A 16,344-nucleotide genomic window follows, 5' to 3' on the forward strand; every position below is an offset into this window, starting at 1 on the left:
ATGATAAAAATATTAGAAAACTTGACTATGAAGAAAGGTTAAAAAAACTGTGCATGTTTAGTCTTGAGAAAAGAAGACTGAAGGAGAACCCGATAACCATCTTTAAATGTGTTAAGGGCTGTTACAAAGAGGGTGGTAATCAATTGTTCTCCATGCCTACTGACAGTAGGCCAAGAAGAAATCGGCTTAATCGGAAGCAAGGGAGATTCAGGTTAGATATTAGGAAAACTTTCTAACTATAAAGCACTGAAACAGGCTTCCATCAAAGGTTGTGGAATCCCAATCATTGGAGGCTTTTAAGAACAAACACAGCCTAGATAAACCCCTGTCAGGAACAGTCTAGGTTTACTTGTTCCCGTCTCAGCGCAGCGAGTTGGACTAGATGACCTCTCGAGGTCCATTTCAGCCCTACAGTTCTATAATTCTATTATGTCCAAGGTACTGCCCTCCTGTGTAAGGGCAACAGGGCTGGGCCTTTATTCTGCACTGCGTGATAAATTAAATTAGTCACTATTATGACTATTTGCAACCACGGCAGAATTGCAGTCTGCTCACAGTGGCATCACTACATTACCACTCCTGACTGTTCTTCCACTTACTTTAATCCTGTGGACCAGAGGAGCAAACAGGAACACAAAGAGCTCCACTGTTGCCATGGAATTCTGAAAGAACTTCCTTCGGTTATTCTCTTCCTCTTCATTAGTGCTGCCACGCCGAGGGTGTCCTGGAGATCCCTGGTTTTCAACCTGATGAATAAAGGCGCTACTGCTCCCTCCCCAGCTGGAGCCTCTCTCTCCTCCAAACCGGTCATTGCTGCAATCTTGAGGAGCCTCCAATAGCATCCAATGGAGGGTGTGTAGAAGCTTAGTCTCTGCTACTCCAAGCTTGTCCTGATGTCCTGAAAGGAAAAATTCAGCATAATGGGTGTCTCTGTTCACACAGGATCAGTACAGCAGAGATTTTCAAAGGTGCATAGGGAATTGGGCACCCAAATTCTCTATGTAGCTTTGAAAAACTCACCCCTGCAATTAAAAGTATCTAGTTGTTCCTAGTATGTCTTGGTTAAAATCACTTGATTCAGAATGTTACATTCCCCTGCACAATCCCCTTGCCAGCTCCCTGAAGTGCCACTCAGCGTGTGTCCGCATGTCTGAAAATACAAGTACTCATAAAAGGTGCTAACTTGACAGCCCTGGATCTTGAAACACTTCTATGGATCCCCAAGCTGCAGTACTGCAAGCTTTCCTAGACTGTGCTCTGCTACCCATCCCCACCAGTATGTTTCAGCTCTGGAGGAACCAGGCCAGATGAGAAAGTAGTTTGATCTTGGGGAGCATAGTGCAAAGCCGACTGACATCAGTGGAAAGACTGTTATTGATGATAGTGGGCTTTGGATCAGGTCCTATGCTCATGAATTCATTGGTTGGTTTTTTTTTAGTTAAGACTGTTAATCTGTGAACTAATTAGTGTCAGTTGCGGTGGCAGATTTTGTAATGTGGCTACTTACCCATTCGGGATTGGACCAAGGCCAACAATTACTTACATGTGAAATACAGAACTTTCAGACATAAACTGAATATCCAACCAGACCACCCTAAGGACCCAGCCAAAATCAACCTGAGCGAAGCCTGATCTGCAAAGAGGCCACATCTTTTTGAGATTGGCCATGATGATGACGACAGCAACGACAACAACAAATGACATCACTTTCAGTGCCTTCAAAATCTGACTACTATGGCATATGTCTTGCAGAAAATAAATATCCCTTGAAGAAGCTTATTACAGTTAGGTAGCAAGGCTACCACTGAAATCCATTCCAGTTCCTCTTGGAAAACTGTATTGAACTAATTTAACTCTCAAGATTGTGACTCCCTCTTGACAACAATTTCCAAGAAGTCTCTCATTTGTTCAGATGACACCCTACAATCCTAGGACAGATTTGATCCTTTCATGCTTAAAGAAGGATTTCATCATGTATGACCTTTCTTCTCACTTTTCATTATCCAGCTGTGAAGTCAGAACGATGTATCTGTGACATCACCAAACTGTGGGACCAAGATTTAACTGCAGCATGAAACAGAGGGGGACTCATGCAGTTTTATTTGGGTAAGTGTTTATAGAAAATACAAATCTCTTCAGTGACAAAGAAAAGGTAGAAAAAAAAATGAGCTAATATTTTATGAGGAATATATTTTTGTAGCGCTAGTCTTCTGCTTGGGTTCCCCACCCCCAATTTTGATCTAGTGTTAAAATTTCCTTTAAAAACAGAGAAAGCTTTGGTGTTATATCAAGCTTTTATGGCACAACTCCAAATTGGAGAAAATATTTATTTTAATTTCTTTTTGCATCTACCTCAATACAATCTAATATCCAGTTCTACAGGGTTGGGGTTTTTTTTGCAAGAGGTTGATAATTCTTTGCATTATTTTAGCTGCTGAATTTTACATATAGCATAGTCTTATTACTACATCTGCCTGCATAGTAACCAAGAGCAAGATTACACAAACCCTTACATACAGGAGCAATGCTATTATAATTAATGTGACTAATCACGTGAGAGAATTCTATCCACAAGAATAAAGCCATCAAGGATTGGGTTCCCATCATATTTTTGAGGTTGAAATACAATAAACAGGAGGAATAAGGGAACCTATCTTGCTAAGTTTATGTATGTGAATAATCCTTACTAACACTAGTAGGCCCACAGACTTAAATGGAAACTATTTGCTTGAGTAAGGACTGCTCTGTGAACATGGATTTGCAGGACTTGGTCCTATACCTTGGAGAAAATGGGTATGTCTACACTACAATATAACACCCATGGCTGGCCCGTGTCAGCTGACTGAGGCTCACTGGGCTCAGGCTGCAGGGCGATAAAATTGCAGTGTAGACGTTTGGGCTCAGGCTGGAGCCTGGGCTTTCGGAGAGTATGGTGTATGTCATGTTGAGCAAAACGTCATGATATTTTAATGGAAGACTAGGTAACAGTAAAAAGCAAACTAATGCAAGTACCAACCTAGCTTGTTTCGGTTAGAAAGCAAAGTCGCTGTGCAATGGAGTACATGTGGTAGGGCAGCTTGAACCAATTCCCAACGAGAAATGCTCTGGATGGCTTCAGAGAGGGCTGGAGAAAGACCATGCAGCTTGTTCTCTACTAAAACTCGTTCAAAAGACTAAGCAAAAAAAGGAGAAAAGATATTATCTTAGCACACGCTTTGCAAGACTGTGTATTCTCTTCTAAAGCTCCTGCTGTCACATATTATTTTTCACAAAATATAACTTACAGTTCCTTTCAGTAAAATTATTCCTTAAAATATTTTCCTGAAAAAGAAAGACTATTGCCAAAGCTCACTAGATGGACAGTTAATCAGGAGACAGAACTCAGAAGAATTCAGAAATAGCATGGTTCATTTAATACACTTTCCTTAGTCAAAAGAATTAAAGAAATGAGTATCAAACGCCATATAAACATAAGTACTCTGGGCGAAACCTGGCATACAGTTATGCTGGTGTAAATCTGTAGTAATTCTGTTGAAGTCAACGGGGCTGCTCCAGATTTACACCAGTGTGATTGAGAGCAGGATTTGACACTCTCTTTGAAGGTTTTATGTAGCATAAAGAGCAGCCTGCTAAAAGCACATACGCCTTAGGAAATATTTTCACACCCTGTCACAAAAGTTAATCAGTGTGTAAAATCCTTTGTCAGGACATTATGTAGTATTTTTGCAAACAGTTGGGGTTGTTGGCTTGACTGTGTTGATTATGGTTGCCTCAAGTAGCATAAGATTTGGGGGCCAGCACATCTGTTTATAGAGAGGGAAAAAACCCTTATGGAAGCTTATTATTAGACAGTCAAGCTATTTCTACAGTCCATTCTTTCACATATTGCCAAAGACCTCCTTATATGGTCACTGAAGCAATTATGTTCCTCTGAAGTTACTGTAGTCAAGGACTGTATTAGTGATTTCACAGGCCCTTGCCACAAACCAACGTAGCCTTCTGGCAATCCACTCATTCACAAGTTGTTTAGCCAATTTTACCATGCTCATAGAGATAAGTAACAGTGAATGTACATGACCTAAAGGATGCTTCAAATGCCATCACACCAGAGTCATAAAATTCATCCCTCAGCAAGAGGCACAAAAATCCCTTCTTGGTAAAAAAGCTATATTTATCAGGAATAAGCTTAATCACAAAGGAGTAAAGCAAAAGAAATGTGACTTGAAATCTGGCATCAAAACTCAGCCACCATTCAAAGTGTGCAGTACCAACCAGACCTGTAAAACAGGCTGTGTAATATTCCTTTACATACACCCAGGGCAGGAAAGTAGTCTTTGCATATGTTTGTTCTATAAGACAGAAACATCCTAACAGTGCTGACTATAGGCAGAGTTCAGGGCAGTGAAAATGGACGGTGAGACTATTATACAGAGTCAGCTCATGGACAGACATACTGGTGGATATGCAGGACTTAATATGACGATAATGAATCAGGTGCTAGAAATAATAGTCAAACGTTGGCAAGAAATGTACTGTTATGCTAAAGGATGTTTATAGCTGTCAGCAAGCATATCTGATCTAAGGGCAGTCAAAAATCTCACTGATGCTGATGGAGTGCTAGCTGCCCCTCATTCTGGCTAAACTGAGAAGCAATGAAGCTCCTTTATGGAATAAGATGGCACTGGTAGCATGATGCTGAGAGGTAGCCAAAAGAGAAAGCATCTTTTGGGCACAGAACTGAGTAGAGGCAGGCTTGGATTCCTGAACAAGAAAATTGCTTCCTGTTATTCATTCCTATTGTATTCAGGGAAACAGGACTTGCATCAAAGATATATCTGACTCATATAATTTATCTCACCTTCTAATGTAAACAGTCCATCAGGCACCTGAATATTAGCTAACTGCTTGGGCCAGAAGAGGCAACACTATGTTTTTCCATCTAGAAAAAGTGGTTGTAATGGATATGGTGCAGAATAGGAAGATAGGATTTTAATCACCATTTGTCAAACCCCGTTATCTGTCAACGTGACTGTTCTCTTCGCAGAGACTTCATTCAGGCAACAGAACAGCAGCTACACATAACAGACTAGATTCTGCTTCCCTCATTCAGAGTGAGTAGTAACTAACTCAGCCACTAACTCCATTCACATTAGTGGGCCTATTTAAGAAATAAGAGACTGCTAACTGCGAGTAAGGCCAATACAATTTGTCCCACACAGAAGTATGAAAGGGACTGCTCATACATACACCTTTCTGTGCACAATCTAGAATAAACAAGGCATTTATCTACCATTATTTAACATTAAATTTGATTTGTTAATGGATCATCCTAACAAAGGAACAAAATAACAGAGGCCCACCTTCTTGCGTAAATTGCCAGAGTATATCAAATTTATAAGGGAAGGGAGAAAAAAAAATCACAAAGCAGCAATTCTATGCTGATGTCTATGTGCGTGGGAGGCAGATGTGGGGCTATTCTGTTGCTCTGCATAATATACTGGCTTCTCATCCAGCACTGGATCCAATTCAAGTTCCTGTCCTCATCTTCAAAAGATCCCAAGGGCATAGGGTCCTAGAGGCTACAGAACAGCTTCTTTCAAAAAAACACAGCCCAGATTCTGAGCACTCAGTACAATTCAGGAGTGTGCAAAGGTGGCTTTAAACCACTTTCACGTTCCTCCAATCTTTAGGGCATCTGGGTCTGGGAAGGTTGTCAGATTGGAGACTCTTTCAGACTGCTCTAACCTACGCCAGCTGCCCACAGGTTGCAGGGGCTTTTGCAACGGCTAGGAATAAATTGAGCTAAGAGGACTTATGCCATTGGGTTGAAGGGAGATGGCCAATGAGCCATGATGCTAATGTAGGTTTGCCAGATGATTCATTTGTGTATGAGGGATTCTCCAATGGCCCGTTAAGCAAACTTTAGAGCAAGCTAATGATTACTGATTAGGAGAACCAGGCCTTATGGTTACAGTGTCAGTCCCCGCTCTGGCTTACACTAGCACAAGTGACAGCAAAATTTGGATCCTTCCCTCAACTTCCTCATGGCCTTGCCCTACCTTATTTATGCAAGCACAGCTCCCTGCAAGTTCAGCTGATGTTTTCCCTGCACACTAAGTGCAAGATATGGCGCTCTGGGGTCAGACTCTGCTCTCAGCTGCAGCAACGCAGGTGTGCAGTGACTCCATTTACTTTATTCTTGCCTGAAAATGATGCAAAATCAAGATGAACAGCCCACTTTTTACCCTCCATTCACTAGAAACTACATATACCCTTGGCAGGAGAACAGTGCTGAAATGTGTAAAATAGAAGAGGGATCCTGGGGAGCTATAAATGTAGCTGAAATCAAAGGGTTTGGCTGTATTAGGCTAAAAAAACCAAAATGCCAGCCTGACAGAGGCATGGCTAAGCTAGCAAACATAGTGGTGACCTAATCCAGATCTCATCAATACAGGGAATAAATTAAAGCAATATAAGAAGATAAAAAGAACCAGGCCAACCTGAATCCACAGATTTGTGCCCTAAAAATGAATAGCCAACCATGGAGCCAGATTTGGGGGGTGGAGAAGGGGAAGGGGGGAAGGCTAAAGAGAGCTGGCAGATGCCCGTAACAGAGAGCTGCCTCGGGAGGAAGGAAATCCAGCCACAGAATCCAGTGCCATCAGCTTGAAAGAACATATTAAAATTGACTTGGAAAGCTCAAAGATGTTGAACTGGAACCTCCTTCTCCTGTAAGGCAGGGGCCACCAACTTGAGCCTCAGAAGGAGCCAGAATTTACCAAGGTACATTGCCAAAGAGCCACACTAATATATCAGCAGCTCCCCCCACTTCAACCTGCAGTGCCTCCTGCCCACCGGCAGCCCCAGCAATCAGTGCCTCCCGCTCCCTCCCCATGCCTCCTACTCACCATGATCAGCTGTTACGCAGTGCACAGGAGGCTCTAGTGGGGAGGGGGGGAAGAGCGAAGGCATGGCAGGCTCGGGGGAAGGGATGGAGTGGGGGCAGAGCCTGGGGCAGAGCAGGAGGTTGAGAACTGTGCACTCCCTGTCACACTGGAAAGTTGGCATCTATAGCTCCAGCCCTGGAGTCAGTGCCTATGCAAGGAGCCGCATATTAACCTATGAAGAGCCACATGCAGCTCCGGCATCACAGGTTGGCCACCCCTGCTGTAAGGAGTTAGTGAGTGCAATGAGATAAAATAAAAATAAAGTTGAACTATTGTGGCTGGGGGAGGAAATGTGGCAGTGGCGATTCTGGAAAGGACAAACCAAAGGGGGAGTGTGGTGGCAATGGCCATCTTGAAAGAGGCGCATCAAGCCAGGAGGAAAGACCAGAAGATCTAGGTGTGTAGGAAAGGAAAGAAATCCTTCACGACAAAGATCTGTCCATCCCTCCTTCCCCCAAAAACAAAATCTCCCCCTCCACCAAACCAACTATGGAAGCAGTTAGATAAGAACAGGATTAGTACATAGGCTAAGTGAGTGTAATAAATAATGGATATTGTATCCATGTGGTTATAATGACAAAGGGATATAGTTAAATGGTAGCTGGGGTATATAGCACCTTGGATAGTTTACTCTATGTGGATACAGTACACTTAATGTGTATAACATTAAAGGTAATATAAATCACATTATAAACTAAGTTATTAATGCAGATCTCCCCTAATGAGGTAAGTTTGACTTGAGTTATCACAAACATCCCAAACTGTATATTAATTGGAGAAGGGTCATCTATGGCGGAAAATGTCAGAATAAGTTAAGTCAAAGATGGTATAATAATCTCATAGTGCCCAACGTTATAAAGATGTTTGATAAGATAAGACTTGGTTCTTAAGAATATATAAAAATAGTTCCATGTTGCAGGGAATTTACACACCGACAGAGAAAGTAAGGGTAGCCTGGGCTCTCACAACTAGAGAAGACCAGGCAACAGTGGAAAATACATAGGGAGGGAGATGAGAGAGAAAAAGGGAACAAGAGAATATAAACAAGTTAAATATTGTTATATGTTTTAGTAGAAAAAAATATAACAACAGAGTTTTAGGGCTCAGAATTCAAACAAATTATGGTAAATCAGCCTCAGGATCAGGGTACACCAATATTGGTGTTAAAAAAGGAGAGAAATAAACAAAAAAGCAATGTATGTTGGAGTTTTAAAATTATTATGCATGAGGAGAACTTTAAAATGTCATATTTAAAGAAGAGATATAAATGTAATGGAGACCTGGCACTTGGCTGGCGAGTCTCACTGCTATACTGAGCAACAGCAGAGTTGGTGCTGATGGGTGAATTTATTAGTGTTATAACTGTTAATGCGAAAGGGATGAACAATGCCACAAAAAGTAAAAGGGTATTCTGCTCACTGAAAAAGGATTTTCCAAGTATAATCAATTTACAGGAAACACACACCTGAAGAAAAAATGATAAATACTTGAATACTTCTTGGACACAGCTACCATTTGTCTCCTCAGGTCAAACTAATAGAAGAATGTTGACAATACTGTTTGGTAAACACTTCCCTTTTTTTATTTCAGCACAACTCACAGATACAGAGGGCAGATTTTAAATAATGGCTCTTTGAAAGGTAGACTTCTCACACAGCCAATATATAGGCTCCCAATCAAAAACAAGATTTTATTTTTTTTTGTAAAAAGATCGCTTTTTTTTAGGAATATATGGCACCTTAAAGACTAATAGATCCAGACTAACACAATTACCCCTCTGATACTTGACATCATGCAACACATTGAATTTAGCCGTATGGAATGGAAATCTATCCTCTGGAAATTTCCATTACATGTGTCTGACCAAGTGTGTATTCACGCATGAAAGCTCATGCTCCAATACATCTGTTAGTCTTTAAGATGCCACAGGACTCATTGTTGCTTTTTACAGATCCAGACTAACAAGGCTACTCTTCTGATACTTCATACAGACAAGTTTCTTTAATTAATGTAGATGCTAAAATTTATGCTAAGCTGCTAGCAAACAGATTGAGTGTCGCCTGGCTCAAATGTGTTCACCCACACCGATCTGGATTGTTGGACAACAGACATCTATCTGGTATCAGAAGTACTCCAAATTTGATCTAAAAATATTAATTTCCTGTGTGCTGCTTTCATTAGATGCTGAGAAATTCTTTGACCAGCAGTAGTGGGACTACTTTAGACATATTTTGATAAGGTTTGGTTTTGGAAATCAGTTTAAAAAGTGTATATAAGCCCTATATATTCCTTCTGGAGCCATTTGCAATAAATGTGAGAAACAGCCCTTTGATAAAGGGCATCAAAATGCTTTCTGGATTAGAACACAAACTAGCTTTGGATGCTGACAATGTCTCATTACATTTGCACGATCCAGAAGCCTTGTTAAAAATTATAAAATAATTGACTTTGGAATTTGGGCATGTAGCAGGCTTCAAAATAAACCACTATAAATCTGAAATTTTAGAAATTAATATTCTAGAAAGGGCCAAATCAAACTGTCAGCTGCATCAATTTAAATGGATAAAGAAGTCTTTACAATATTTAGGAATAATTACTGTGGAGAAAATCTTTTTAAGGTAAATTACCTTCCAATGTGGAATAAAATAATAAAAGATTTGAAGGAATGGAACAAATATGAAGTTTTTTGGCTAGGTAGGGTAGCCTCAGTGAAGATGAATGTCCTTCCAAAAATACTACTTTTGTTTCAGCACATCCCTGATAAGACATTAAAAATATAGCAGGATGCATTATTAAAATTCATGATAAAACCATAAAAAGAGAAAGGGTGTGTTCGAACATTCGAAGGTGGGGTAGACTAACTTTCCCTAATTTGCCTTATTATTATTATAATCCATCACAATTAAAATGTAATTAATTAGGTTAACTGACCATACACACACTAGGTAAAACTCAATCAAGATTGGAGCCCAAATATTCATACTAATTGCTGGGCTAAAAAGAAATCCAGGTTATTAAATATAGAAAAAAAATAACCCATTCATTCAGACCACCTCAGCAGCTTTGCACTATTTTTCTAAAAAACTGCTGTCAGAGAGGCCCTTTCTCTTAGCTACTTTCATTAATAAACAGGAATTTATCTCTAGAAAATATCAAAGCTACTAGTTGTGGGTAAAAGCCAAGGTTGCTCCAATCAAACAGTTGTTCCTGGATCCTGATTTGAAATCATACCAAAAGATATGTAATAATGACATACTAAAATTATATAAAGATCTTGTGTTTAACAAGGCAAACATTTTATTGTGAAATCTGGATACAAGGCAGCTCTCTCTAGACATTTAACCTCATTAAAGGAGTTCAATCAACCAGGAGCAAGCTAAAAAAAAAGGTTTGATTTTTAAGATACATATCAATTTTGACTGAAAAAGATGTTGATAAAAAGACGACCTAGATGAAAAGATGAGACAGGGAATTGGAAAAAAAAACCTGATATAGAGGAGTGGGTCTCTATATGGGAAACAGGATATACATCTTCAATATGTGTAGCTCATAAAGGAAATATTTATAAATTGCTGTATAGATAGCATTTGAGTCTAGTTAAGATCTGGCACATTTTTGCTACCAGGGAGTTGCTCAGTTGGAGGCACTGCAAGGAAAATAGTACATACTTGCACACATGGAGGTTAAGTCCAGGAATTAGATGGTCTGGGGAAGAAGTTATTAAAGAGATTCATTTTATGACAAAATGCCAGTATCCTAGAGCCCCCTTGACTTCCTTAATGCTCCAGGAGAGGATCTACATATTAAACAGAACCAATTAATTTCTTCTTTATTGTTAGTAGCTCAACATTGTATTTTATATTACTGGAAAAATGTAACTCTTCCTCCTATGGAACTGTGATGTATTAAGATATGGACTATCTTTGTAATAGAAAAGTTTTCATACCAATTATGTACACAAGAGAAGTGCCAACAAGAAGACAGGTATTTAGAAATGTTATCACCCTTTTCAATAAACACACAGGAGGGTGGCTCACCTGTCAGATTCTGCAGTCAGGTTCTTTGAATATTAACCAGATCCAGAAAAAGTTATAAAACTGATGTATGATGTAGTATGTGAATATTTTATTGTAACTTTGCCTTAGTAAGAAATTTCAAAAGGTAGCCTGACCAACTATTCTCAGCAGACTGACACATTTTAAGGGCTTCACTGTTACCTGAATTACAGAAAGGAAAGGAACATTCGCAGAGTTGGCAATCTGGAAAACTGTATTGAAAGCTTATATTATGAACTGATTATAGCGACTGCAGAATTGTAGGCAATGTTGAGTCTGTTCCTGGTGAATGCTCTGCTCCCTCACGGTCACTTACATTATGACTTTCCTTTTGAGGCCATCTATTATGTGCCAACAACCTGTTCTGAGTTTGTTCATACCATCACTGTTCTATCTTCACCCTGTTCCCTAGTGACCTTCTGGTCTGGTGGTTATTTTCCTCCGCAGTATTTTGCATCTCCTTAGGCACTTTCTTATAGGGACCAGCTAGCTCCTTACACCTGAAGTTTACACACATTCTGTCAGAGCAAGGCTAATCACAGGGCTACAATACCAGATGGGATGATACAGGTGCTTTTGGGACTGGCTTTGCCACAGGCTTCCTGTATAACATTACTCAAGTCACATGATCTTTCATGTCTGAGTGAAAGAGAGATAATAATTACCTGCTGCCAATAGCACAAGCAGGCATAGTGCTGGCTAAGCCCCAACCTCAACCACTGCACAGCCAGGACTTTGGGGGCATGTGACCCCCAGCAATCCTACCTCTCTGGATTACCAAGTGTCCAGGGGTCCTCCAATGGAAGGGTTCTTTAGGAAGTCCCCAGCACCCTTCTGGAGGAAGAGACTCAGCTGCCACCAGTAACAAGGGGTAGGAGTAGCTGAGCCAGGACCTCAGGGGCAGTGTGGACTGAAAGAAACATTTGTTAAACAGGTTTGTTTATTTAAAAAATAAACCTAATTACATTTGAAACTGACGATCTTTGATGAGGCCTGATTTATTATATTCTAAAGTCATTTAAGATAAATACAAACAAAAATTAATGGTACATGTTTGTAGCCAAGTTTTCAAGAAAGCCAAGCCACTGAACAGCTGGAGGTCATTGGCTAGGCACCTGGAACCAGAGTCTGGTGAAGTGCTGAACTAGCTTTCGACAGCAGTAGCCTCTTCTGCAATTTCAGAGAGAACATTTTCTTTATGTCAGTTTATTCAGCTAGTTCATTGGAATGACTACTTCCCTCAAAAGTTAAAGAATCAAATTGAACAAGCTGCAACGTTTGGTGTCCCTCTTCCAATCTATCACTAAAAACTATATGTGAGAGGATATCTGCTAGTTCTAAAATCCTGAAGAACATAATGAATTGAACTAACTACCGATACTAAACTGTTTAATTAAACAAGGAAGTAGTTATCAGAAACTGTTAGTTTTAAATGCAAAACTAAATGTAAATTAAGCTATATAATTGCTTAAACAAATGTATATCAATAGAGTGTTCTCCTGGTCAGCAAAAAGACTATATTTAGTTGCCAATCACCATTAAAATGTTGATCAGCCAGTGAGAATTAGCCTTTCTTTGGGAAGAGAACTAAGAAACTACAAATACAGAGACACGATTGAAATTGATTAAAAAATAAATCAAGATTTCCTGCTTGCTGATGTAAACAGAGATTAAAATTGGTGATTTAAATCAATCCACCCTGCTCAGGTCCCTGAAGCCCCTCCTTCACCCCATCCAAAGAGGCACTGAGTACAAAATGTGTTTTGCTTAAGACTGGTTTTTAGCATGACATCTCTTTAGGGCCTTATGCCCTCTGCTTACAGCCTGCTCACATATAATGCTGTATTTGCCCCATTTACACTAGCCTGAGATACCCTATCTCATCTAACTGTGCTTCTCAGGTGCTTAAAACACTGTTTACAGCCCCCTACTCAAATCACATGCAAGAATGTTGTGATTTCATACTCATCTTCAGCAGCATGTTCATGCTATTCCACAAGATGTGAGGTTCCTGGTACTTGGGAGTACTTAAAAAAAAACAAACAACTACCTCTGTTTAATGCTGTGGAGATGGAGCATGGCCTAGTGGTTTGAAGTACAGGATTAGAGATCAGGAGATCTGCATTCTACTTTACCTCTGCTACTGATTTACTAAGGTAAGGGACCACAGACAAGACACTCCACTCTCCACGCTTCCATTCCACCACCACCATCTCCACCACCTCAAAAAAGGATTATAGTTCTACAGAAAAGTATTGTGACATTTAAAAACAAAAAACCACACTCTCAAGCAGGAAGGTAGCATAAAAGCTTAAAGTATTATTTAGTGCTCAGTCTTCATTATATTCAATAGCAGAGAAAGCTTTGGTGAGTTTGTTCAGAGGTTGTTTTGGGAAAAACTTAAGTTTCCTGTTTACAAATCAAGGGTATGTCTACACAGCAATTAGACTGCAGCTGACATGGGCTCAGGATAAGGGGCTGTTTAACTGTGGTGTAGAAATTCAGGCTCAGACTTCAGCCCAAGTTCTGGGACCCTCCCACCTTGCAAGGTCCTAGAGCCTGGGCTCTAGCCCAAGCCCAAATGTCTACATTGCAGATAGACAGCCCTTTAGTCTGAGCTTTAGCCAGCTGACATAGGCCAGCTGCGGGTTTTTAATTGCAGTGTAGACATACCCTCAGAGTTAGAGGGTGCTGATGTTCCTCAGACTGATGTGAAAAAAGGCAGGGGGCACTAGAGGAGGATCATGTTATGTAGCCTGTTGATTTGGAGGAAGAAGGTAACAGTAAATGGACCATATTTGTCAATGTCAGCAGAATTGTTTCATTTATCAAAATGTATGGAGGACCACAGAAAAAGGCAGATCCAGTTAAAACAGTACACAGTTTGGCAGCATGATAGAAAATGAAATTTAGCATGTGCAGTTTAAAAGTGTACGTTTACAGAGAATATGACACTAGCCTTCTTCTGCACACTAGTAAGCTCTAAATTTGCATGATCCTTTGCAGAAAGAGATGGGGTTTCCAGTGGATAATTCACTGAAGCTGTCTGCCTAATGATCTTTACAATGATCTTTGAACATGACAGATTTCTCAGCTGATATGCTTTTAATTGCATTTTGGGCTACATGTCTGGTTTGACTTTTTTTGCATAGGTATTTGGAACAGTTTTCCACCTCTGGGGTAACAACTGATGTAGGTGGATTTACACCAGAGATTATTTGGCCTTTGAGTTCAAGCTTTTATCAAGTTTCCATATTTAGCCAATGCTGCATAAAACCAGTAAACTACGATGAGTTTAAGGAAAAAAAAGCCACATACCACGCAGGAAGCTTCATACTGTTTTCCAAGTTTGGGCCTCAAAAATGCACTAAAAATCCAACAAACAACAAAAACAAGAGAGTTAGTTTTCATAACAGTAGTTATAGGTATGCATATTAAGCATGTTTTTATTGAGTCATTTTAATTAAATTATTTTGTCAGTGTAACAATGTTACTTAAGTGGCTAGATAAGCCCATGTAACAAACAGTAACGAAGCCATGAGAAACTCAGATACCTGTTGAAAGCACTGTACAGAATGTTATTACCTTTTCCATAAACAGAAGGTTTTCACAAATACCATGCAAATACCAATATGAAAGCAAGACATTTTTAAAATATGATTTTCTTCCCTTAAAGGTAAAAAGAATTCAGCCATTTTAACTCATCCAAATGATGTATTTTTTAGTAGTCACATTTACCGTTTATCAAAGTATTTAGGAGAGTAAGAATATATTAAGTATTACAGACATTATGAGTTGAATAGCTGTGGTTTGCTAATAGATTGTGTTAATGATTCTTTTCCTCTAATACACAACTATTTGAATTGCTTAGGGGCTTCTATTTCCTCACAAGCTTTAACCAGAAAACCCACCCACCCCACAACAAGTAGTTAGACATGAGGACTTCAGTAACTCAGCCAGAGGTTATAGGTCTGTTACAGGAGTGGGTGGGTGAGGTTGTGGCCGTGCAGGAGGTCAGATTAGATGATCATGATGGTCCCTTCTGACCTTGATGTTGATGAGGCCATTTAGGACCCTCATCCTACAGTATTTGCTCAAACTCAGGCCTCAGCTGGAAGCTTGCCTTAGCAGTCTACCACTGGGCTAAACAACACACACACACACACACACACACACACACACACACACACACACACACACTAGAGACCCTACAAAAACAAACATCGCACTAACAGGTTGACAACCAGAGGTTTTTTGGTTTTGTTTGTTTGTTTGTTTGGTGGGGCGGAGGGTGTAAAAATACTATTCGCCTACATTTCCCCCCCCCCCAGTATTCATCCAGCATCCCACTCCTCCAGCAGACCCCTGCAGCCCCGCGCTGACCGGGGAGCCCGTGCGACTAGGGGCGCTCCGACTTGGGCAGAGCGCCAGGCAGGACCAGCCCTGCCGGCGGGAGCAGCGCTGAGGGGCCCCCCGAGGCCTGCCTGCCAAGCTGGACGGGGGGCCGCGCCGGGGACCCCCCGCAGCCCCAGCCCCGCTCGCACCTGGTTTGCCGCCACAGGAAGGTCTGGATGGCCAGAGGGACGCCGCGGCCGCCTTCCTGCTCCGGGCCCTGGGAGCTTTTCCTCTTCACCATGGCAGCGGCGGCGGCCCGGCCCGCGCCAGCCCGCGGCCCCCGCGGCGGCCGCCCCGCTTCCCCCGCCGCGCAAGATGGCTGCAGCAGGCAGGGACGCGGGGGCGGGAGCGAGCGACGGTGTCCGCCTCCTCCCGGCCTTCAGCACCTCCCTCGGCGGACAGCGCCCAGCGCCAGCCCGCGGCGGGGAGCCGGGCGCCACCCACCCAGCGGGGCCCCAGGGAAGGCAGCGCTCGCCTACAGCGCCAGGGCTGCTGCCGCCAGCCGCCCCCGGGCCCTCACCCGCGGCTGGGCTAAGCACCACCTGTGGCGGGTGCAACCGTCCCCAGCCCGCCCAGGGCGGGAGCGCGGCTGAGGCGTCCCGTCCAGTCTCTCCCAAAGAGCGTCCCGCTCCGCCCCCATCCCTGCAGGTCTCTGCCCCTGCGAGGAATAACCCTGTGCAGCCCCCTCCGAGGCGCCCGCTGGGTAACTGCCAAAAAAGGTGCCGGAGAGGGGTCCTCACCCTGCGGGACATCCGTCGGTGGCAAGAACAGACGGGTGGGGGCTCAAGTTTGTGGTGCAGCAGGGCCTGAAAAAGGGCGAGCCTTGTTCTATAGGCCCTTGGTTGTTTGTAGGGCAGGAGGAGGAGGGAATGAGTCACTTACCTGTTCCCTTATGATGGTGCTTTAAGGCGGAGGGTCTCACAAGAAGTTTTTTGGTGGTCTCTGAT

At 41.9% G+C, this 16,344-nt stretch overlaps 1 protein-coding gene across 7 annotated transcripts in view; it reads right to left on the reverse strand.

Annotated features, from left to right (window-relative positions):
• UNC80 (unc-80 homolog, NALCN channel complex subunit) overlaps positions 1-15,679 on the reverse strand; it is a 197,581-nt gene extending 181,902 nt beyond the window's left edge. For 6 of the 7 annotated variants that reach the window (XM_050916068.1, XM_050916067.1, XM_050916065.1 and 3 more), the window contains exons 1-4: positions 15,547-15,667; positions 14,321-14,369; positions 3,017-3,173; positions 600-898 (exon numbers count right to left, since the gene is read on the reverse strand). In XM_050916068.1, coding sequence (XP_050772025.1) covers positions 600-898; positions 3,017-3,173; positions 14,321-14,369; positions 15,547-15,638 — 597 coding nt within the window. In that variant the 5' untranslated portion in view covers positions 15,639-15,667. Of the gene's footprint in view, positions 1-599; positions 899-3,016; positions 3,174-14,320; positions 14,370-15,546 lie in introns of all 7 variants that reach the window. The other variant, XM_050916066.1, reaches the window with a different exon arrangement.
• Between the last annotated feature and the right edge of the window lie 665 nt (positions 15,680-16,344).

Source organism: Gopherus flavomarginatus, chromosome 10 (genome assembly GCF_025201925.1).
Source record: "Gopherus flavomarginatus isolate rGopFla2 chromosome 10, rGopFla2.mat.asm, whole genome shotgun sequence".
In the NCBI taxonomy this organism is placed as follows: Eukaryota; Metazoa; Chordata; order Testudines; family Testudinidae; genus Gopherus; species Gopherus flavomarginatus.